Source organism: Ostrea edulis, chromosome 9 (assembly GCF_947568905.1).
Source record: "Ostrea edulis chromosome 9, xbOstEdul1.1, whole genome shotgun sequence".
NCBI lineage: Eukaryota > Metazoa > Mollusca > Bivalvia > Ostreida > Ostreidae > Ostrea > Ostrea edulis.
Window position 1 is genome coordinate 43,553,471 of NC_079172.1, and position 20,377 is coordinate 43,573,847.

The following is a 20,377-nucleotide window of genomic DNA, read 5'->3' on the forward strand; positions in this document are numbered from 1 at the left end:
CTGGGGAAGAAAACCCAGCGTTCCAAACAAGGATTTGCTTTAAAGTCCTCAATAAGTGAGCCTTCACTGCTTAAATACTTTTGTTGAATCTTTTGCTGAACAATCAGTACCAGCATCAATAAGAACACTACATCCCGAGTTTGTAATTGTCTGTGAAAATTAGCAGCAACAGTTGCCCCGCTCGACTTACTGCTAATAATGCAGTCACGGACAAAGACGTGTCTCTTACTGTTACCGTGAATAGTCACACTTTCCACATTTGAAAGATGTACACCAGGTCGTGGTGAAATCGGACAATGGGTGTCCAGAAATGGTGGACGTTGCTGGCTGATTGGCCTCACAAAAAATTCTACGAAACATTTTGCAATCTCTGTATATCAACCACGAAAATTCCTTCAGCCGTTAGGACTGGGGTTCTTCCTTTACTTTTGCATTTTTCTTTAGACACAGCTACGTCATCTTTAAATGAAGAACAATCTCCATGTGATTTTTGAATATCTTCGTTACATGCACTAGGCCGAGGCTTCTTCTTTTTACTACTGATAAATCCAAAGTGCTTTAACCCTTGTTTTACCGCCATCGTGATTGCTTTCAAACACTGTTTTGACCGAGACCGAAAAATATTCATTCAGACTTCCGATCCCGATAACAAAATGTTACTGGATGCCCAATTTTTTTCCACTTGCAAAAATGTGACTTAAATATAATCTCTAGTTGCAAAATCGATTTTCTGGTCGCAAATGCGACCGTTTTACTCGCAACTTGGAGCACTGCAGAATGTTGTTTGCCTCGAGTCTGATGAAAATAATAATGTACATTATCAGTTTAAATAACAGAGCTAACACGCATTTTAACATTTGGCAGTTTGGAAACATTTTGCTTTTAAAATAATGATTTTGAATCTTTGTAATTAAATTTGTCTTCAATGTCATTATTGGTTTCTTCTGTAAATTGGATCATATTGAAAGTATTGGTTCGTGGCATAAGTATTGCAATATGTACCATGTCGTGAAGAGGGAATATCGGTTCAGCCCTAGTAAAATTATAAAATTATGCCACAGTGACCTACATTTCTGTCACAACATCTCCCCTAGGTCTGAAACGATACTCCCCCTTCACGATACAATACACATTGCAATACTTATGCAACGATTCAATATTTTCAATACGATACATAAATCAATAGTAGGCTATTTCCAAAACCTCTGAACAGAAAAATGCCTGTTGTCTCTGTTATCTAAACTGATATGTATGTTATTGTTTTTGTCAGACTTGAGGCTAACAACAGCCTGACCATTATCAGGCACCATTCTGTTCCTTGTGCATGTAAAAATAGTAAGTACAGGTCAAACCCAATGTATTTTACGAAACCTGATTTTCATTTTACAATGTATTGAACCGAAGATTAAGGCAATGAATCAGACATTGAATGGAGCGTTTATATTGAACAGTATCAATATTTCGGAGAATTGTTTCAGCTCTAATCTCCCTCAAGATGCACCGACAAGTTTGTTAGCCCTAGGCCTCACAGTGTGCAAGATATGATCTGGATATAAACAATATGCTCACATCTTCAATCTTAGTCACATTCCCCAAAATTAGATACTAAAGAGTGTTATCTAACAGCCGTTTGATAATTTGAGCATTCTATTGTACCTCAATCTGATTAAAGTCAGATCCTAATATACTCTCACAATCGCTACAATAGGATCTGACATATACCTATATGGGGTCATGTCTGCATGACCTTTCACTTAAAATACTCTTGAGAACTATTAGCCAGTCAGATAGCGCCATACAGACAATAATGGCTATTTAGGCAGTTCACGACAATTCGTAAACAAGTTGCAGTAATCACTCTCCCACAAAGTTGATTATAAAATAGTATATTCTCAAATTAGAAATTTTAAACTAAAGTCTTTCGCAATAATGACTAATCTATTCCATTCATACAAACAACAAAATGTGTGATATAAAATACACTCAAATTAAATTGTGAATTGCGATTTATGTATGAATGGGGATGGGTATGATTTGAATAGTTTTCAAGATGGTTTACTTACATGCAATTAACACAAGGAATATCACACCAGTCGACGTAAACAATATATTGTGATGTCACATCAAGCAGCGATGTGTTTTCTTTCAAACCAAACAATCGCAGCCATTTTCCTTGAATTGTGAACACTGTCGATTGCATAGGTGACGCGCTGATTGGCTAACATAAAGTTCACATGGTCATGACCCCTAGTCGGGTTATGTCAGATCTTCTTACGCAAAGTATACGGCGCGGATCTAAGAAGTCTGATTTTAATTAGATTCTATTGTACCTTGGCATATCTCCTGAGAAAACGGTAGGAGAGTGGCATTCCAATGTCGAAGCCTATTGTTTTCAGAATCATCCTCTCCATATCCAGGAATTCCACTCGTGTGTAAGCATCATCACAAATGTAGAGGAAGTCCTCAATCAATGGGGGACATCTCTCCTGTCAAGCAGATCAATTTACACATAAACCAATCAGATCAATTTACACATAAACGTACCAATCAGATCAATTGATACAAACAAATCAAATCAAGTCACACATAAAACATAGCAATCAGATCAATTTTCACATATAAACATGCCAAGTTAGGTTGCAATAAAGAAAATCCTGTTGTGCAATCATAATCAGTAACCCCACTCATGAAAAATTCCATACTGCCTATAAATTAATCATTATTAAGCAATATTTTTAATGAAAGGAGTTATTGTAATTTCCTAAATAATTGAGAGGAATCCATTATTGTGAAATTTTAACCATAAATACCACTCTAGAAATAAATATATTTGCTGAAATACATATAAAAACTCTTCATCAACAATCCTCTTGTGAATCCCTAATCTCACTATTTCAAGTCTACAAGTCACTCTGTGAGTTATGTCTCTGTATGAAATAAGGAATCTACAATATGTACACTGTTCCTCATGTAGACTTACATCAAACTTGCAGGAGATGAAGAGGGAAGCTGCACCCACGAGCTGCAGGTTCTCCTTGGGAATCGGCTGGAGAGACAGATAGGTGTCCACTAGTTTGACAGCTAGGTACAGGGTTTCATGGTTCAGTTCAAAGTTTTCCTGCACCTCTACGAGCCAGTCCACCAAGATGGATCGCATGTTCGTTGTCAGCGTTGACTGACTGTCCATGTACATGGGAACCATAAACTTTAGCTGCAACAAACAAACTCTTTCATTGTCTGGTTTTCCTCCGAGCAGGAAAAACTTCCAGCTCACAATCAAATTTCACAATGCATGTTTTTCTTCCTGTGCCTAATGAGCACCCTTATGTTATTTGTTTTATCTATATCCACCATTTTATTATTCATTTTTATAATTAATTTCATAAACATGATCCCCATTATAGATTGGAATAAGAAAATTGACTCAGTCAGGAAGGCCCTGTGGATGCTGCAAATTCAGAAAAAATTTGAAATAAATCACAAGTATACACAAGAGGCCCATGGGCCAGATTGCTCACCTGAGTCACCTTGCCCGATATCTCAAGATTTTCCCTATATATTTGCATGTAAAACTTTGATCCCTATTGTGGTCTAACCTACTCTTGGGGGCCATGATTTTTACAAACTTGAATCTGCACTGTTACATGTAGGAACCTTTCATGTAAATGTAAATTTCTTTGGTCCAATGGTTCTTGAGAAGAACATTTTTAATGATTTTAAATTTGCACTATGTCAGGAATCTTTCATGTAAATTTCTACTTTCCTGGCTCAGTGGTTCTTGAGAAGATTTTACCTAAATATATTCACATTTAAAACTTTGATCCCCTATTGTGGCCCCATCCTAAGTCCGAGAGGTTCATGGGCCTCAAAGGTCACCTGAGTATGCACTTTTTTCCCCTTTAGAAATAGAAATCATTGTGGTACCTGTGCGCTTTCTATGCCTCTCTATTTTTATACTAAATGATAGATCTATAGGTGTATGTATAATTATCATACACATTTAACTTCTTTTATTAGTCAGGGACGTAACGCAAACACGTTTATATTAGAGAAATAACGCACATCTAGATTAATTTTCATACATATTATTTTTTTAAAAAACAAGAAATGTTTGTAAAACATATATGTCCCCATGGTGCAAAATTGAAAAGGGTTATACATATGCATCATTTAATTGATAGTAGTGCCAAACCAATTCAAGATATTGAGCAGACAATCAATAGGGGTCATCTACTCCTTATGCTGTACCAGTGTACCAAGCTTGGTGTCATCAAGCAAATGATTCTTAAACAAGAGGTACTGTGAGCAATGCTCACTAAGAATAACCCCCGCTTACCCCAATCTCCCAAAGGGTGTTGGTAATAGGTATAAACTACCTCTTTTCTGAGTGTAAAAGACAAATGGCATGACAAACCGAACCATATTGCTACTTCGATGTCCAGTGCGCGTGACCTTTGACCTTTTGACCCCAAAATCGATAGGGAACATCTTCATCCCATGGGTAGTCCATATGTATAATATGGTGACTGTAGGTGGAAAGGATAACGCTTTAGAGCCCGGAAACCATATTGCTACTTCAATGTCCAGTGCGCTTGACCTTTGACCCCAAAATTGATAGGGAATATCTTCATCCCATGGGTAGTCCATATGTATGATATGGTGACTGTAGGTGGAAAGGATAACACTTTAGAGCCCGGAAACCATATTGCTACTTCGATGTCCAGTGCACTTGACCTTTGGACCCCAAAATCGACAGGGAACATCTTCATCCCATGGGTAGTCCATATGTATGATATGGTGACTGTAGGTGGAAAGGATAACACTTAAGAGCCTGGAAACCATATTACTACTTCGATGTCCAGTGCACTTGACCTTTGGACCCCAAAATCGATAGGGAACATCTTTATTCCATGGGTAGTCCATATATATGATATGGTGATGGTAGGTGGAAAGGATAATGCTTTAGAGCCCGGAAACCATTGCGTCTACAGACGGACGGACAGACAGACGGACATCCAGTATACCCCCCCCCCCCACAACTTGTTGCGGGGGGTATAAATATAGGAGATAATATATTACTATGTCCAGCTTGACCCTTGACTATGTGACCTCAAAATCAATAGGGGTCATCATGTACCAGTATACCAAGTTTGATGTCTGTCAAACAAAGAGTTGTCAAGATATTGAGTGGACAGTATCTTTCTTTGTCCAGTTTGACCCTTGACCTCAAAATTATTAGCAGTCATCTGCTGTACCAGTGTACCAAGTTTGAAGTCTGTCGAGACAAGGGTTCTCAAGATATTGAGCACACAGTATATTATAGGATTAAACATTCTTTTTGAAGAATTTATTGACGTGTAAACTCCGGACATTTTACTCACAAACTGAATAAAAGTGCAAAGCTTCAAAAAGAATGTTTGATTCTTATAATTCCAATTCATTCACTTTATTAACAATTGCAAAAATTTGAATAGTTTCCCCGCACTATGTTATTTGTCTGAGTTTACTCCGGTGACCTAAAAAACCCAAGATTATGTAAACTTTAGTGTGTTTTTTATTTTCTATTTCAAATTAAAGCTATTCATGATAGTTAAGGTCAATCAATATTTTCTCCATCATTGGAAACCCATGGTCAGTCACACTACTTTTACCTCCCGTGGGACACAATGCCAATATTTTTACTGGAAGGTGTGTCTCGGCTTTCTTATGCAATTGGTCCCTTTACCATTCCTTATTGCAATATTCAACCAATGAAAAAGCCCCATTTCCAGAGTTCGGGAGCATAGAAAAACATGACTTTCGAAGTGAAGATTTTGAATAGTTACAAAGATTTCAGCGAGATGCTTTACAATTTCTTTGTCAGTTTGTTTTGAAATTAATATTATTCAAAATATAAACATACCTAACAACTTATCTCTTTTCCTCCTTCATCTGGTCCACTTTCGTGACCATTTTTTTTTTTTCATACCCGATTTAATTTATTCTTACAAAGGCTGCATGCAAATGATGGGTGAAAGTTGAGGCACTCTGGAGTATAGATGTACATGTACTGTTCAAGTTAGAAGACAGATCTCTATAACCCCTATCTTTGATAGTGGCACAACAAAACACACACACTTTCATGGGCGCCACCATTACTGCTGATGCTTAAAGTTTTTGGAATACTTACAACGATTCCTATTGGTCCTCGATAGGTCACATATTTACGAATAATGTCAATTTCTAAAATTTCACATAATTTTCAATGTCTTGTCTTCAAATTTTAAATGTAACTAAAAAAAGTGGAGGTTGGAGATCAAATTTTTAAATTATTGGCAAAAAGACTGAATTTTTATACAAAATTTCGAGTAGATTAATTTAAACCTTTTATAAGAATTGGTGTTCTGTTTGCAAAAATATATCAACAAAATTGATAAATTACAACATTTGAACTAGACAGTTCCAAGTCTGAACTACTTGTATCATATATTATTAAACTGAAATACATGCATATAGGAGTATAAAAATAGAAGATATATTGGATGAAAAAGAAACTGGAATATTATGCAGATTTAAAACTTTTTGATTAATCAATCCTTCTGCCACAAAATATAGTCCCTGATAAACTCTTTCAAAATTTAAATTGACACAAATTTTTTCAACTGGATAGAATTCAGTAATAGATGTGTAATACATGTATGTTTGCATCAATGGGATAAATATTGAACCAGTAAATACTTAGTTGTAGCATCCTGCGCAGTTGTGCTCAAAAGTGCAGGAGCTAACTTCCTTAATAGTAAGTAATGTGCATGATTCAACAAGAGCCTGTATACAGAGAAAAGGGCGGAATTTTTTTTTTTTTTAAATTTGAGAAAAATTGGCATGGCACCAGCCAAAAAGGGCATGGTGCAGTGCCATGCTAGTTTGCTTTAGATTAAACACTAATAAAGTTATGAAGGTTAGTTAACTTTAACTTACAGTTAACTGTCAGATAAACTTAACTAACTTATGTGCAGTTGGGTCCAGATCTAATACCTGGTATACAAGTCACATAAAATAGCAATAATCATTGGGACAGTGATAGGAATTAGTGAGAATTTCATAATCGATGATTGGTGTACTGCAACTAACTAATTATCTACTATAATCGGACATAGAGAAATTCTATAATCAAGTCATTTATCTCATATGTGTGGTGTATATTGAAAGTGAGATAAAGCATTAGCTTTATCACATGCCCGTTTGATAAAGCACTTCCGGTCCGAAATACTTTTGACACTGTCCCCGCTTGCATGACATATTTTCTGTGTTTATGCATATCGATGCATGAAATAAAACGTAAAACTTGTTATTCTGTATTTATTTAGAATTTATTCTATAGCAAAATTAAAATGATGTTGCCTCCACTGACATATAATGCAAGTTACCGGCCATAAAAATGCCACCTCGGTCAATAACTACTCAAAAATTACGACCAGAAAACAAAAATATGTGCACACTATTAACATCGACAAGGAATCGACGGCCTACTGAACAAGCATAATCGACAGTACCTTGACATGCTGCGGTACCAAGTATTCACAAGCACAGTCTCTATTTACTGGAGCATATTGAATGTAACAAATCTCAACAGCTTTACTTACTAGGCTAGGCCTATTTGAAGTGCCTAAGGATTTCCTCTAGTCCTCAGATCCAAAGAAACTACGTAAATAAAATCCAAATGCACAAACACTTCTACTTTTCATTGTAAACTGTCGAACATTCTAATAAAGCTGAATTAAAATATTACTTTCAATGATAGAACTTTGTTACACATGTTTATTTCAAAATGACGACGACATCAAACTTTTATCAGAAGGTCAGGCCTACGTCAAAAAATATATACTCGGTCAATAGTTGTTACTTTGTTGGAATGGCAAAATCATTATTAATCATAAACTATAATCCCTTCTAAAACAATTTTCATCCATGGTTTCTTTTATAAAAATGCCCTTTTGTAATGTATATCAACGGATTATAAACGCACTATTTTTTCCCCGCATAAGGAAGACAGATTAAGCATGACGTCTGAGCCACGGATTCAAAACAAAGTCAATCAGCTGTTTCTACCATACTGGGGATCATCTCAAAATTAAGTGAAAAGAAGACGCATGAGATAAATAGAACATCTATAATTGCGTATTTTGATATTTGGTTTATCCAACTCGTTGATATGGTGTATTTATCACCATGTGATAAATATACCATATCACATGATATAAGTTGATATATACACCATATCAACTCGTTGGATAAACCAAATATCAAAACATGCAATATAGATATCCTTTATTTAACTACTGAAAGAGCTTAAATAAATATTTTCGTCAACAATCTACATTTATGTTTGTTGTTTCTATTGCTAGAATAGTGTAAATGAATATAATCTGGGTGTATTTGTTATTGTTTTACTATCTTACTATCGTTTAATAACATGTATAAAAGCCAATACGATTTTTAGAAGGGTTTACACGCCAAAAACAGATATCGTTTGGTTCAGTTATATCCCCATATATCAGAGTTACATGTCATTTACTGATGATGATCCAGCATCATCAAAATATAATTAACGTTCAGCAAAGAAAAATAAGGGGGAAAAAACTAATTTTATTAAAAATAAAACCAAATCAGATCTATTGTCACCAATTGAAAACACGACATGCATGTGCAGAGTAAAAGTGGCCTATGAAAGCGGTTTTATCTACGTAATTCACACATGACGTTGCTCGTTTCAAGATTCTCTTTGATCGATGATCCTTCGTTTCTATGCCTGAATCCAAGTGCGTCTATCTGACCAAGCGAACATAGTTTATTCCCTGGGTATAAATACTTTCGCTTTCATGTGTGCCACCATTACGATAAACAAAACTTTATGATTAATAGATATGTCACGGCAGGAATATTCTTCAAAAACTACAGTTTTTGAGAAATCAAAATCTAAATACCGATTAATTGGGATAAAATTTTCATAACCGAGCGCTTAGAATTTTCAAAGAATCGACTAATTTACGATTATAATCGATGATTGGAACACCATTACATTTAGGATGAATTAGCATTGTTTACCTCCCTTTCCTTGTAGTATCTAAAGATGAATGGGGCATACAAAGCACACTGTGCAGTATCCTGAAGATTTTCTGTGTCTACATCCTCCACTGACTGTAGAAAATCACAATTACTTCTCACACATTCCAAATATATATATGTAAATAATCAGTTTTATAAAGTTGACTTTGATTTGGATGTAATGGAGAGAACCAGTCTATATATTTTGGCTGACTTTACATTTATCACTCTGTTGATCTTATTGTGATCACAGTACCTCTGGGACGATTTCTTTCTCCTCCTCTAACGCGGCACTGCACTGACTTAGGTCTGTCAGACTGTCCTTGGTGGAATTATTACTGGACACACTATAAACACACACAATCATGTACATGCAACTGAGAAGGTAGAGCAAAAAATGTTCAAGAGACTTCAATTTTGTGTGATTGACAAGTATACTATCTTTTTTTGTTGGGACAATTTACGCATCATAATTTGGTGCAAATTAAGTTGCTTCTTTTTATATAAACTGCTTTGCATGAAATTTGCAACAAGTTAAAAAAAAACAATACCATACCTTGCTATGAACTTCATTCCTTAAAAATATTCAAAGAAAATGTTTATTCGTAGAATGTCAATAAAAGTGTGTATTTATACCTCTCTTGAGAACTGGACACGACAGAGCCCTGGGACAGCTGGACATCCTCCTGAAGAGGGTCTGTGTTTTCTGATTTAACAGTCTTCTTTTTCTCCGACTTTTTCTTTGTTGTTTTAGTATTACCTGTTGGAGGTTTAGTCTTCTTCTGGGTGTCTTTCTTTTGTACATTGTTATCATTAATGGCCTAAAACAAAAACCCACCTAAATATAGCCTTCTGGGTGTCTTTCTTTTGTACATTGTTATCATTAATGGCCTAAAACAAAAACCCACCTAAATATAGCCTTCTGGGTGTCTTTCTTTTGTACATTGTTATCATTAATGGCCTAAAACAAAAAACCCACCAAAATATAGCCTTCTGGGTGTCTTTCTTTTGTACATTGTTATCATTAATGGCCTAAAACAAAAAACCCACCTAAATATAGCCTTCTGGGTGTCTTTCTTTTGTACATTATCATTTATAGCCTAAAGCCAGTGATTGGGATAAGCATGCACCCTGTACCATAGTCGCATTAAATTTTAAAAAAAAAGTCGCATATAATATTAAAAACACTGCGCCATTGTGGTGCATACCATCGTTATACCTAGTTTGAGCTTTCCCCCACTGACTTCGTAGATATATGAACTTTTTCAACTTTTGAGCTGGAAAAAAAACCCCACCTAAATATAGCCTATAAAGAATTCTAATGTATCAAAAAACAACTAGATATTATTGAGATGGCTAGCATCACAAAAGTGCTATTCAGACTTGATATGTAACTCACTGATATTTTAAAAGTTCATGTATAAATTTTCATTTCACTAGCTGCAGGGATAGCCAAAACAGTTTAGAAAATTGTTAAATCAGTGACATGTGCTAAGTTCAAGGTTCACATTCTTACAAAAAAAAGTCAACAAATCTCAAACTTCATCTCTTTCCTATTGATAAATTGTCAATTGACAAAAGCAGCAGGGATATCCAAAAAAATGTCTGGAAAACTGTCAAATCCCTGAAATCTGCTAATTTCAAGGTATATATTATAATTAACTCTCGTTCAACAATAGGTCAAGAATGCCCTAACTCAAACTTGATTTATCACATCTTGATGTAAGTTCATCAATTTTCAATTCAAAAGCTGCAGGGATTGCCAACAAGAGGTCCATGGGCCACATCACTCACCTGAGTCACCTTGGCCCATATTTAAAGATTTCCCCTAATATTTGCATGTAAAACTTTGATCCCTATTGACTATTGTGGCCCCATCCTCCCCCAGGGGGTTATGATTTTTTTCAAATTTGAATCTGCACTATATCAGGAAACCTTTCATGAAAATGAAACTTTTCTGTCCCAGTGATTCTTCAGAAGAGTTTTAAATTAATTAAATGATTTACCCTATATATTTGCATGTAAAACTATGTTCCCTTATTGTGACCCCATCCTATCCCTAAGGGCCATGATTTTAACAAACTTGAATCTGCAGGAAGATTTCATGTAAATTTCAGCTCTTCTGGCTCAGTGGTTCTTTAGAAGAAGATTTTTAAATAACCCCACCTTATTTTTGCATTTTTGTGATCATCTTCCCTTTGATGGGACATGGCCCTCAATTTGAACAAACTTGAATTCCCTTCATGCAAGGATGCTTTGTGCCAAGTTTGGTTGAATTTGACCCAGTGGTTCTGGAGTTCTAAGAAGACAAAAATGTAATAAGTTTACAGGCAGACAGACAGACGACGGACAAAAGGCATTCAAAAAAGCTCACTTGCTCAGGTGAGCTTATTAAAAAAGTAAAAGAAATTGTCAATGCAGAGACTGATCACTTTATAGCTTCTGCTTATTGGTGGGGCCCTAAAAACTTGAAGAGCTTCCAAGATCAGGCCCTAATTTATTGTACTCAAGTGCTACAAATGACACAGGCTTGAAGATTTATTTCCCCTGCACATCACTGCAAATACTAATTAGTTAAAAATAATTACTAAATCACAAAAATTATCTCATTTGGCTAATTCTGCAGAATCTTAAATTTCATATGTATCCAGTGATTGGGATAAAATTAGAGAATGGCACATAGATATTGAAAATGCTGCGCCGTTGTGGCGGAATGTCGTCGATATACTTAGTTTGAACTTTTCCCCACTGAACTTGTAGACATAAAAACCTTTCACCTGTTCCCCCACTGAATCTGTATTGATTTAGTGCTTGGAAAATCTTTATCGCTGTAATAGTACAACTTTTCGTTCAATAAAGCGTAAGTATGACTTCAATTTCCTCAGTATCTAATCACACAGAAAAAAGTTATTTGATTGGTTAACACTGTTAAATTGCAATTTTAACGTGCATGGACTGAAGATTCTACCAAAAATATCCCAAAGCCCGACAGATGGCAAACATTCCTTAATTTCACCAGAATGATAAACCAGTAGACAGAAATGAAAGTAGAATGCAAACTATATATTATAAACTTCATTTTTCAAAATACATGAAGGTATGAATGGTAACGCTTCATGCTGGCTTGAAGCATCGCACTTCATACCCCCAAGTATTTTATAAACAAATAAAATCTATTTCTTAAAAATGTACATGTACAAGAGTATTTCTAATCTACACCAAGACATTGAAAAGATTTTAAAAGTTAAACCATTTCTGTAGAACATTACAACAGTATTTTTTCTTCCTGTGAATACTTATTACATTTGTTATGTCACCAAATGCTGCTCGTCTCTTCTGTTTTTGGTCTAACATGTTGTCTCCCTGTCGCTTGACTCCGTTCAGATTGCTGAGGACATTCAAAACTGGTTTTGGCACATCTTGGTGGATCTAGGTTAGGAAAGAAAAGTTAACATGAACCAAGGACTCTTTTTCAGTTGAGACTAAATCACTAAACAGTTTGATGCTCTCATATATATTTGTTTTTAGAATGGTTTTACCATTTTTAAAATGGTATACATGTATGTCATGAATTAGCCATGCTGCATGGCCCATGCAGTGACTAATTTCTTAATTAAAAATAAAATATAATTACACATACTTGATACCCTCTTTATATTTACTTATATTACCTAAGTAATTGTTTCCTGTAATCATGGTGATCTAAATAGTAATACCCACAGGCAAATATTCTAGATTTTATTGCCCATTCATGGGTCCCTAAGGGCTTTATAAATCAACAATTTTAATCCTTACAACAAATTGTACAATTACATTGTTTCCCCTCATTATTGCATTCTGTGGTCCCCCCCCCCTTATATTTAAAAGTTACACTTATACCTTATTTTCAGATATATTATGAATTTTTCTCTTTAATATGAATAAAATCATATATGGCCAATGATTTTTTGTAAAATATTCATGTATAGCTTTTTTTTCAACCATTCGACTTACCATGTCAGATACATACACACGTGTACGTCACAATATCAACATAAATTAATGCTCCAATGGATTATGAGCACTATGAATTGAAGATCTAATATAGAGATATCAATAGTATATTCAATGCAATAGCAGCTACACTACAGTGTGCAGGCGCGGGTCCAGAATTTTTTTCCAAGGGGGGGGGGGTGTCCGGACCCCCCCTCTAGATCCGCGCATGTTGTGTGACTAAATGTAAGAGCTCTGTACAAAGAATACACTACAGTTATATAAGGAACAATGCAGTCAGGAAAAAAATTAGGCCTACAAATTCCTCCTTATATATCTAGGCCTAATGAAAATAGCTAGGCCCTAATACACAGATTCTATAAATATAATTAAACATATCGCAGTATGGTATGACACTGGTATTATAATTAAAATGAAACGGTCATTGACCGGGTCAGATTGAACTTGAATCAAACGGCAGCACCAAAGGTGCTTACAAAGGCTGAAGAAGGAGTGTAAAATCGAAAGAGGTTTAGTCTAATGCAATCATCATCTGCAAATGTACAAGGGGTTTAGTAGGCGAAACTGAAACTTACTTGTGCTAATGAGCCTGTCCCTGACTTCGATTTTCTTAAATCCATCACGGAGGTTCCCTTGGATTTTTTCGAGTTCATTTCTCTTCTTTTGCAGTCTACCCGTGTGCACAAAATGTGATACAGAACAAATATTGGTCTCACAAAATCCTCGAAAAAGTACTATAATCACAAAGTAGCACCACGCGGTTTTATTCGTGATATTGTTTAGACAGCAATTCTCGTTCTGAGAACATAAACAACTCCATCAACGTGACCATCAAGTTGTTTTTAAATTTTGTACACCAATTGCGTTCAGTGATTGGTTGAAGACATTTATTCCATCCAATGAAATCGTTACAGACATCTAGCGGGTGATTATGATAGCGAAGGGGAGTCACTCTAAATAAATTGCGGGAAATGGACTACGAGACGTTGGTGCGGTTGAAAAAAGAGAAAATGATTTCTAGTGTTGAATGCAAAATGGCTTATGAAAAATATTGTTAATGAGGTTATAAATCTAAAATGGGATATGGCAGAAAATTTAGGGAAGGTCCGTGGTAGTTAAAAGTAGCAGACAGTTTTCTTAATTTGATGCGTTTAGCTTATCAATAAAGAGGAATAACAACAGATCTATATTCTTTGTCCATTTTCATATTCGTATCTGGCTGGGTAGCTCAGTGGATTACGATATCAAGTTTTAGTTTAATCTTTAGATAAATGTTGTTGGGTCCTAAATGGAAAAAAAAAGAAGAAATAGTAGTAGTAAAGTAGTAAATTTTATTTAAAGTCGGCACTATATATACATTCAACAAATCAAACACAAGCTCTGTACAGAACTTTTCAACCGACTATCACTTACATGTATAGAAAAGACACATAGCATGTATGGACACATATACACAGATTAACAAAAGAATGCAAAATAAAACAAAACATTTCTTGCAAGAATATACAGATGCGAAAGCATAAGATTAAGAGGAAGAAATAAAATACTACAAGCAAGAGTAGATGTATATAAAAATCATCATTAAACTTTAAGCCAATTAGCAATGTTTGTTGCGAAAAGTGTAAGCTGTTTCAAATATAAAGCTGGATGAATATTGTAAGAATTTTGAAAATAATTTTAAATATAATTAAAATCAATAATGGTAGTAAATCATATAAATATTTAAAAATTCATTCAGTTTGATTTTTCCCCGAACTTGGCCCAAGTAACTACTAGTACATGTATAGCTTACTATATATATACTAAAACTGATGGTGAAATTTTAATATAAGAAGAAAAGTAATATGTTTCCTTTTCCCATCCAAGATTAATTTTGAATGCATGCATTTTGTCAGAGTATTGATTGGAAATATAATTCAAACACTTAAAAGAATTTAAATTTTTTACATGGAGCTGTAGTTTTTCACTCACCTGAGCTGAAAGCTCAAGTGAGCTTTTCTGATTGCCTGTTGTTATATGCCTGTTGTTAGACGGGACATTACGTTATGGCGCTGTCCGTTCGGCTGGCTGTCCGTCCATCCATCCCGGGTCATGTTTTCTGGACTTTTTTCCATAACGGATGCATGCATGTACAACTTTGAAATTTGGCCATATTATCTCCCTCAAGAATTGTAAGAGTGAGTTTACATTTCAGTTGGATTGGTCTATCCTTGACCTACTTTAGGGCTATTAGTAGGTCAAAGAGTTTTCCAGACTTTTTTTCGTTACAGATACAGATATTGCCCTGAAATTTACACATAAGCTTCCTTTCAGAGAAATACAAGTTCAGTTTGCATTTCAGCTGGATTGGTTCATCCGTCCATGACCTACATTAAGACTGAAAGTAGGTTAAATAGTTTTCTGGGCTTTTTTTTTCATTATAGATACAGATATTGCCATGAAATTTTGTCGGAGGCTTCCTCTTGGAGGAATACAAATTCATCAATTTGCATTTCAGCAGGATTGGTCCATCCTTGACCTACTTTTTTGGAAAAAATAGGTCAAACAGTTTTCTGGGCCTTTTTTCATTATGGATACAGATATTGCCCTGATATCTAGTCAAAGGCTTCATCTCAGAGGAATACAAGATCAATTTTCATTTCAGCTGGATTGGTCCATCCTTGACCTACTTTTGGACTTAGAATAGGTCAGACAGTTTTCCAGGCTTTTTTTCATTACGGATACAGATATTGCCCTGATATTTATTCAAAGGCTCACTGTCCGACGGGCGTATATTGTACCGTTTGTGGTACTCTTGTTGTTCATTATCTGTCCATAAACTTTTTACATTTTCGACTTCATCTCTAGAACCACTGGGCCAATTATAACCAAACTAATGGCCAAAAGCAGCCATGGGTGAAGGGCTTTCAGGTTTGTTCACATGAAGGGCCATGCCCCCTTCAAAGGGGAGATAATCACAAAAATGCCAAAATAGGGTTGGGTCATTTAAGGTAGCTCCATTCTCATGTGACTTATCAATATTAATGGTTAAAAGTGGAAAAACTTTATTAATTTCCGATCAATATACTTTAATTTAATTAATAACCAAAGAAAATGTATATGTTGCCACCTTTTTAAAGATGTCAGACATACAAAAACAGAAGCATACATCAACATCAGAAAATCACTCATTTTCGTTAAACAGAATAATAAAAATAAATAAAAACTTGTTGAAATGACAAAATTTAAATATCAACAGTTTTAAAAAACTGCTAATTCATAAATATGTATAGATTAATTGTGGACATTAGGGAAACCAATGTATAATAGACATCAAGTAGAGGAAATTCCAGTATAGGAGTTATTGCCCTTGACAACATTTTCTAAATCATAAATAATTGATTATTTATGAAAATTAAAAACTTTTTCAGTAATAATAGTTTACCAGATTTTTTATTATATCCAGTGAATAAAATTCTTCAGCAAGATATATTTCTATATTAAATGCGCAAAGTTTAATTTCTTAAGATTTTTGCAAAAACCTATGACATCACATGAGGATCGATCAACCTTAAAAATCTTCTTCTCAAGAACCATTGAGCCAGAAAAGCTGAGATTTACATGAAAGGTTCCTGACATAGTGCAGATTCAATTTTGTTCAAATCATGGCCCCCGGCGGTAGAATGGGGCCACAAGAGGGGATCAAAGTTTTACATACAAATATATAGGGAAAATCTTTAAAGATCATCTTCTCAAGAACTACTTGGCCAGGAAAGTAGAAATTTACATATAAGTTTCCTGACAGTGCAGATTCAAGTTTGTTAAACTCATGGTCCCTGGGGATAGGATGGGGTCACAACAGGGGATCAAAGTTTTACATACAAATATACAGGGAAGATCTTTTTCTCAAAGCCAGAAAAACTGAGATATACATGAAAGCTTTCTGACGTAATGCAGATTCAAGTTTGTTAAACTTGTGACCCCAGGAGCTAGGATGGAGCAAAGTTTTACATACTAATAAAAAGAAAAAATCTTCTCAAGAACCATACATTGGGCAGAAAAGCTTACATTAACATAAAAGCTTCCTGACATAGTGCATATTCAATTTTGTAAAAACCATGCCCCCTCCAGGAGTAGGTTAGGGCTACAATAGGGATGAAAGTTTTACTTGTGAATATATAGGGAAAATCTTTAAATATGGACCAAGGTGACTCAGGTGAGCGATGTGGCCCATGGACCTCTTGTTAAGTGTTCATCTCTGGGGATTAATTGGAGGGAAATTTCCCTTCTTCCACATTTATTTAGAGGGAAATGCTGCAGCTCTACAACCCGTTTTGAACTGTAAAAGGTACATGTATACAATTAAGATGGTTTAAAAAGAACAACAGTCTTATACACAAGTTTAAGAATTTTTACAATAACTTGTCTCGATGTGTTGAATTCATTTTCATTTTAGTCAAAGTTGAAGCATTCAGTGTTTTGATTCCTTGATTCAGTTTCATAGTGCTATTGAGTTCATGCAGCTAGATCTTGTATTTGTACTTTTTTTAAACATTGACAATGTGCTTTCAGACTGCATTGCTGACTGGTATCACACAACATGCCTTGGTAAGTCCAGATAAAAGGCCAGATTTGTGGTTCTCTGCTTCCTCCATCATTCCCCAGAAATTATATTTACATTACAGAGTTGGTTGTTGGTAATTTATCTGGTTGTGTCAACTGAAAATAAACTCCTCTCGTGTGCAGCGTGTACGTCTGTCTCATTGGCTAATGTTTGATCATATGGAAAAATGTTGATGCTAGACTTGCCACTAAAAAAGCCAAATTTCTTGGATCTCAAAAATGATAAGATTTTCAGAATTATAGGCATTTTAGATTGCTAAGTCACTCGGATTACATATTGGTCTGCATCTGTTGTTGTGCTTTCTATTGAAAATTTTCAATAACTACCCTTTCAATTTTTTTCAAATTTGGTATGAAGCATATTTGAGCCAAGGGAGACAAAATTATCAATTTTAGGACTAAGGGGCAGGCCACAAACTGCCAAAAAATTACCAATTTTCAAAAATCTTCAGTACAACTGCACATCTGTGATCATAACTTAATGCATATAGTCATGTCTCTACCAAAATTGTAAATTTCATGATGCCCAGGGTAAAGGGTGGGGCCAAACTTGGCATATATTGCTAGTTGCATATCTTTGATTTACATGTAAACCTTGAATTCATGAATTGGGGTTTACATCCAATTTCACTTGATGCACACAGGTAAGGCCAGCCAAGGTGAGTACTGCTCAGATTTACAGTAAATTCTGAACCTAGTTTAGAGGTGGTTTAAATCTCTGACTTTACATCATTCACCTTGAATAATGGAAGGCTGTTTGGACATTTGGGATCATTTAGATGTGGATAGACTGATAAGAAAGGAACAAACTGTGAGAGACTGATCCAATGACATATCAAAATAATGCAGATTTTCTAGATCTATATTTAGGCTTACAAAAACAAACTATTTTTTAATAGGTTAATGGAAAGATTGGTGATGGTATTTTGCAGAACTTGTCAATACTTCTAATAAGATATAGTTATTATAAATTTAAGCTACCTGAACTTTGACTGTGAATGGTGGTACACAAATGTAACAACTAACTTTTAAAAATTGATAAAAAGTATCTCGTGCAAGATTCCATTGTAGTAGTTGGGGCTATATGGACCGTGGATATTGACCTGGATAGCTCAGTGGATAGAGCACCTGACTAATTATGCAGGGGTCCCAGGTTTGATTCCCGGTCCAGCCTAAGGTTTTCTCCTCTCCTATGCTACACAAGCATTGTTCATTGTACTAAAAGACTGCATACATTTCTTTCTCATTTCATTTGGTGGTGATAATGCAGGAATTGAACTGTTATTATTCAAGTTTCCTAATGTTGTAATATGTTGGCCAGATAGCACTGTAAATACAATTAGGAATTCTAATGTGTGTGTGGAATAATTAATTATACAATAAGCATGTGAATGTGATTGCTGTAGAAACATTGAGGACTTTTTTCACTAGCAGACCCCCCCCCCCTCTCTCTCTCCCCCCCCCCCTCTTTTTTATGTTGCGAGATTGAAAATCGGGGGGGGGGGGGGGGGGGGGGGGCATATTGTTTTTGTCCTGTCTGTCATTCTGTAATTCTGTCATTCGGTCTGAAACTTTAACCTTGCTAATAACTTTTGAACAGTAAGTGATAGAGTTTTGATATTTCACATGAGTATTCCTTGTGACAAGACCTTTCCGTGGGTACCAACATTTTTGACCCTGTGATGTTGACCTTGGAGTTTGACCTACTTTTTGAAAACTTTAACCTTGCTAATAACTTTTGAACAGTAAGTGATAGAGCTTTGATATTTCACATGAGTATTCCTTGTGACAAGACCTTTTCAGGTTCACCAATATTTTTGACCCTGTGACCTTGACCTTGGAATTTGACCTACTTTTTGAAAACTTTAACCTTGCTAATAACTTTTGAACAGTAAGAGATAGAGCTTTGATATTTCACATGAGTATTCCTTGTTTCAAGACCTTTCCGTTGGTATTGAACCTTTTGACCTTGACATTTGACCTACTTTTAATGGTTTTTTTTATATTGATCATAACTTCTAAATGGTAAATATTAGAGCTTTCATATTGTACATGAGCATTTCTTTTGACAAGATCTTTCTACTGGTACCAAGATATTTGCCCTTGTGACCTTGGCCATCTTTGGAATTGGCCATTATCGGGGGCATTTGTGTTTCACAAACACATCTTGTTTTTTTTAGCAAAAGTTGATTTTGTTTGAGACTTTCTTTGTGAGCTTCATAAGCAGGTCTAGTATAATCTTTGTATTTAGCTATGTACATGTTAGTTTTAATAAGCTATATAACTTTACAAAGCTATATGAAATTGCTTGATTTAGCTATTTCAAACCTTTTATCTAATTAATTTCTTAGAGCAGAGGAAAGGAATTAACACTGAGTGAATAAAAAATTCAACACAAAAAAAGATTCTATTTTTGTTTTTATGAACTCTGATAATTTAAGTAAAGAATATAGTGTTATGGTTAGTTCAAAGTATAAACATGTTAAAAAATGATGAGGTGAATTTTTGGCTATGCCATTGCACCTAAGAAAATCTAAAGTGGCTAAATGAAGCTATTTCGCACAGCTTATAAAAATGTATATACATGTAGCTTTATATAGCTAAATATAGAGATTATACTGGACCTGATAAGTTCTGATAAAGCTTACTTTTAAAGTGCTGTGTAGTTTGGCGATTTACTAGTACTATAGCTCTCAAA

General features: G+C 35.0%; 2 protein-coding genes across 3 annotated transcripts in view; one reads left to right on the forward strand and one right to left on the reverse strand.

Annotated features, from left to right (window-relative positions):
* The window catches only part of LOC125659299 (G2/mitotic-specific cyclin-B3-like), a 26,795-nt gene extending 12,833 nt beyond the window's left edge, over positions 1–13,962 (reverse strand). Inside the window, exons 1-7 of the mRNA XM_048890922.2 lie at positions 13,653–13,962; positions 12,388–12,513; positions 9,721–9,905; positions 9,341–9,431; positions 9,085–9,177; positions 2,981–3,211; positions 2,331–2,486 (exon numbers count right to left, since the gene is read on the reverse strand). Coding sequence (XP_048746879.2) covers positions 2,331–2,486; positions 2,981–3,211; positions 9,085–9,177; positions 9,341–9,431; positions 9,721–9,905; positions 12,388–12,513; positions 13,653–13,730 — 960 coding nt within the window. The 5' untranslated portion in view covers positions 13,731–13,962. The remainder of the gene's footprint in view (positions 1–2,330; positions 2,487–2,980; positions 3,212–9,084; positions 9,178–9,340; positions 9,432–9,720; positions 9,906–12,387; positions 12,514–13,652) is intronic.
* Positions 13,963–14,090: 128 nt separating this feature from the next.
* The window catches only part of LOC125659305 (uncharacterized), a 32,621-nt gene continuing 26,334 nt past the window's right edge, over positions 14,091–20,377 (forward strand). Inside the window, exons 1-2 of one of the 2 annotated variants that reach the window (XM_056149317.1) lie at positions 14,091–14,181; positions 17,629–17,664. In XM_056149317.1, the coding sequence (XP_056005292.1) occupies positions 14,119–14,181; positions 17,629–17,664 (99 nt within the window). In that variant the 5' untranslated portion in view covers positions 14,091–14,118. Of the gene's footprint in view, positions 14,182–17,628; positions 17,665–20,377 lie in introns of those variants that run through there. The other variant, XM_056149318.1, reaches the window with a different exon arrangement.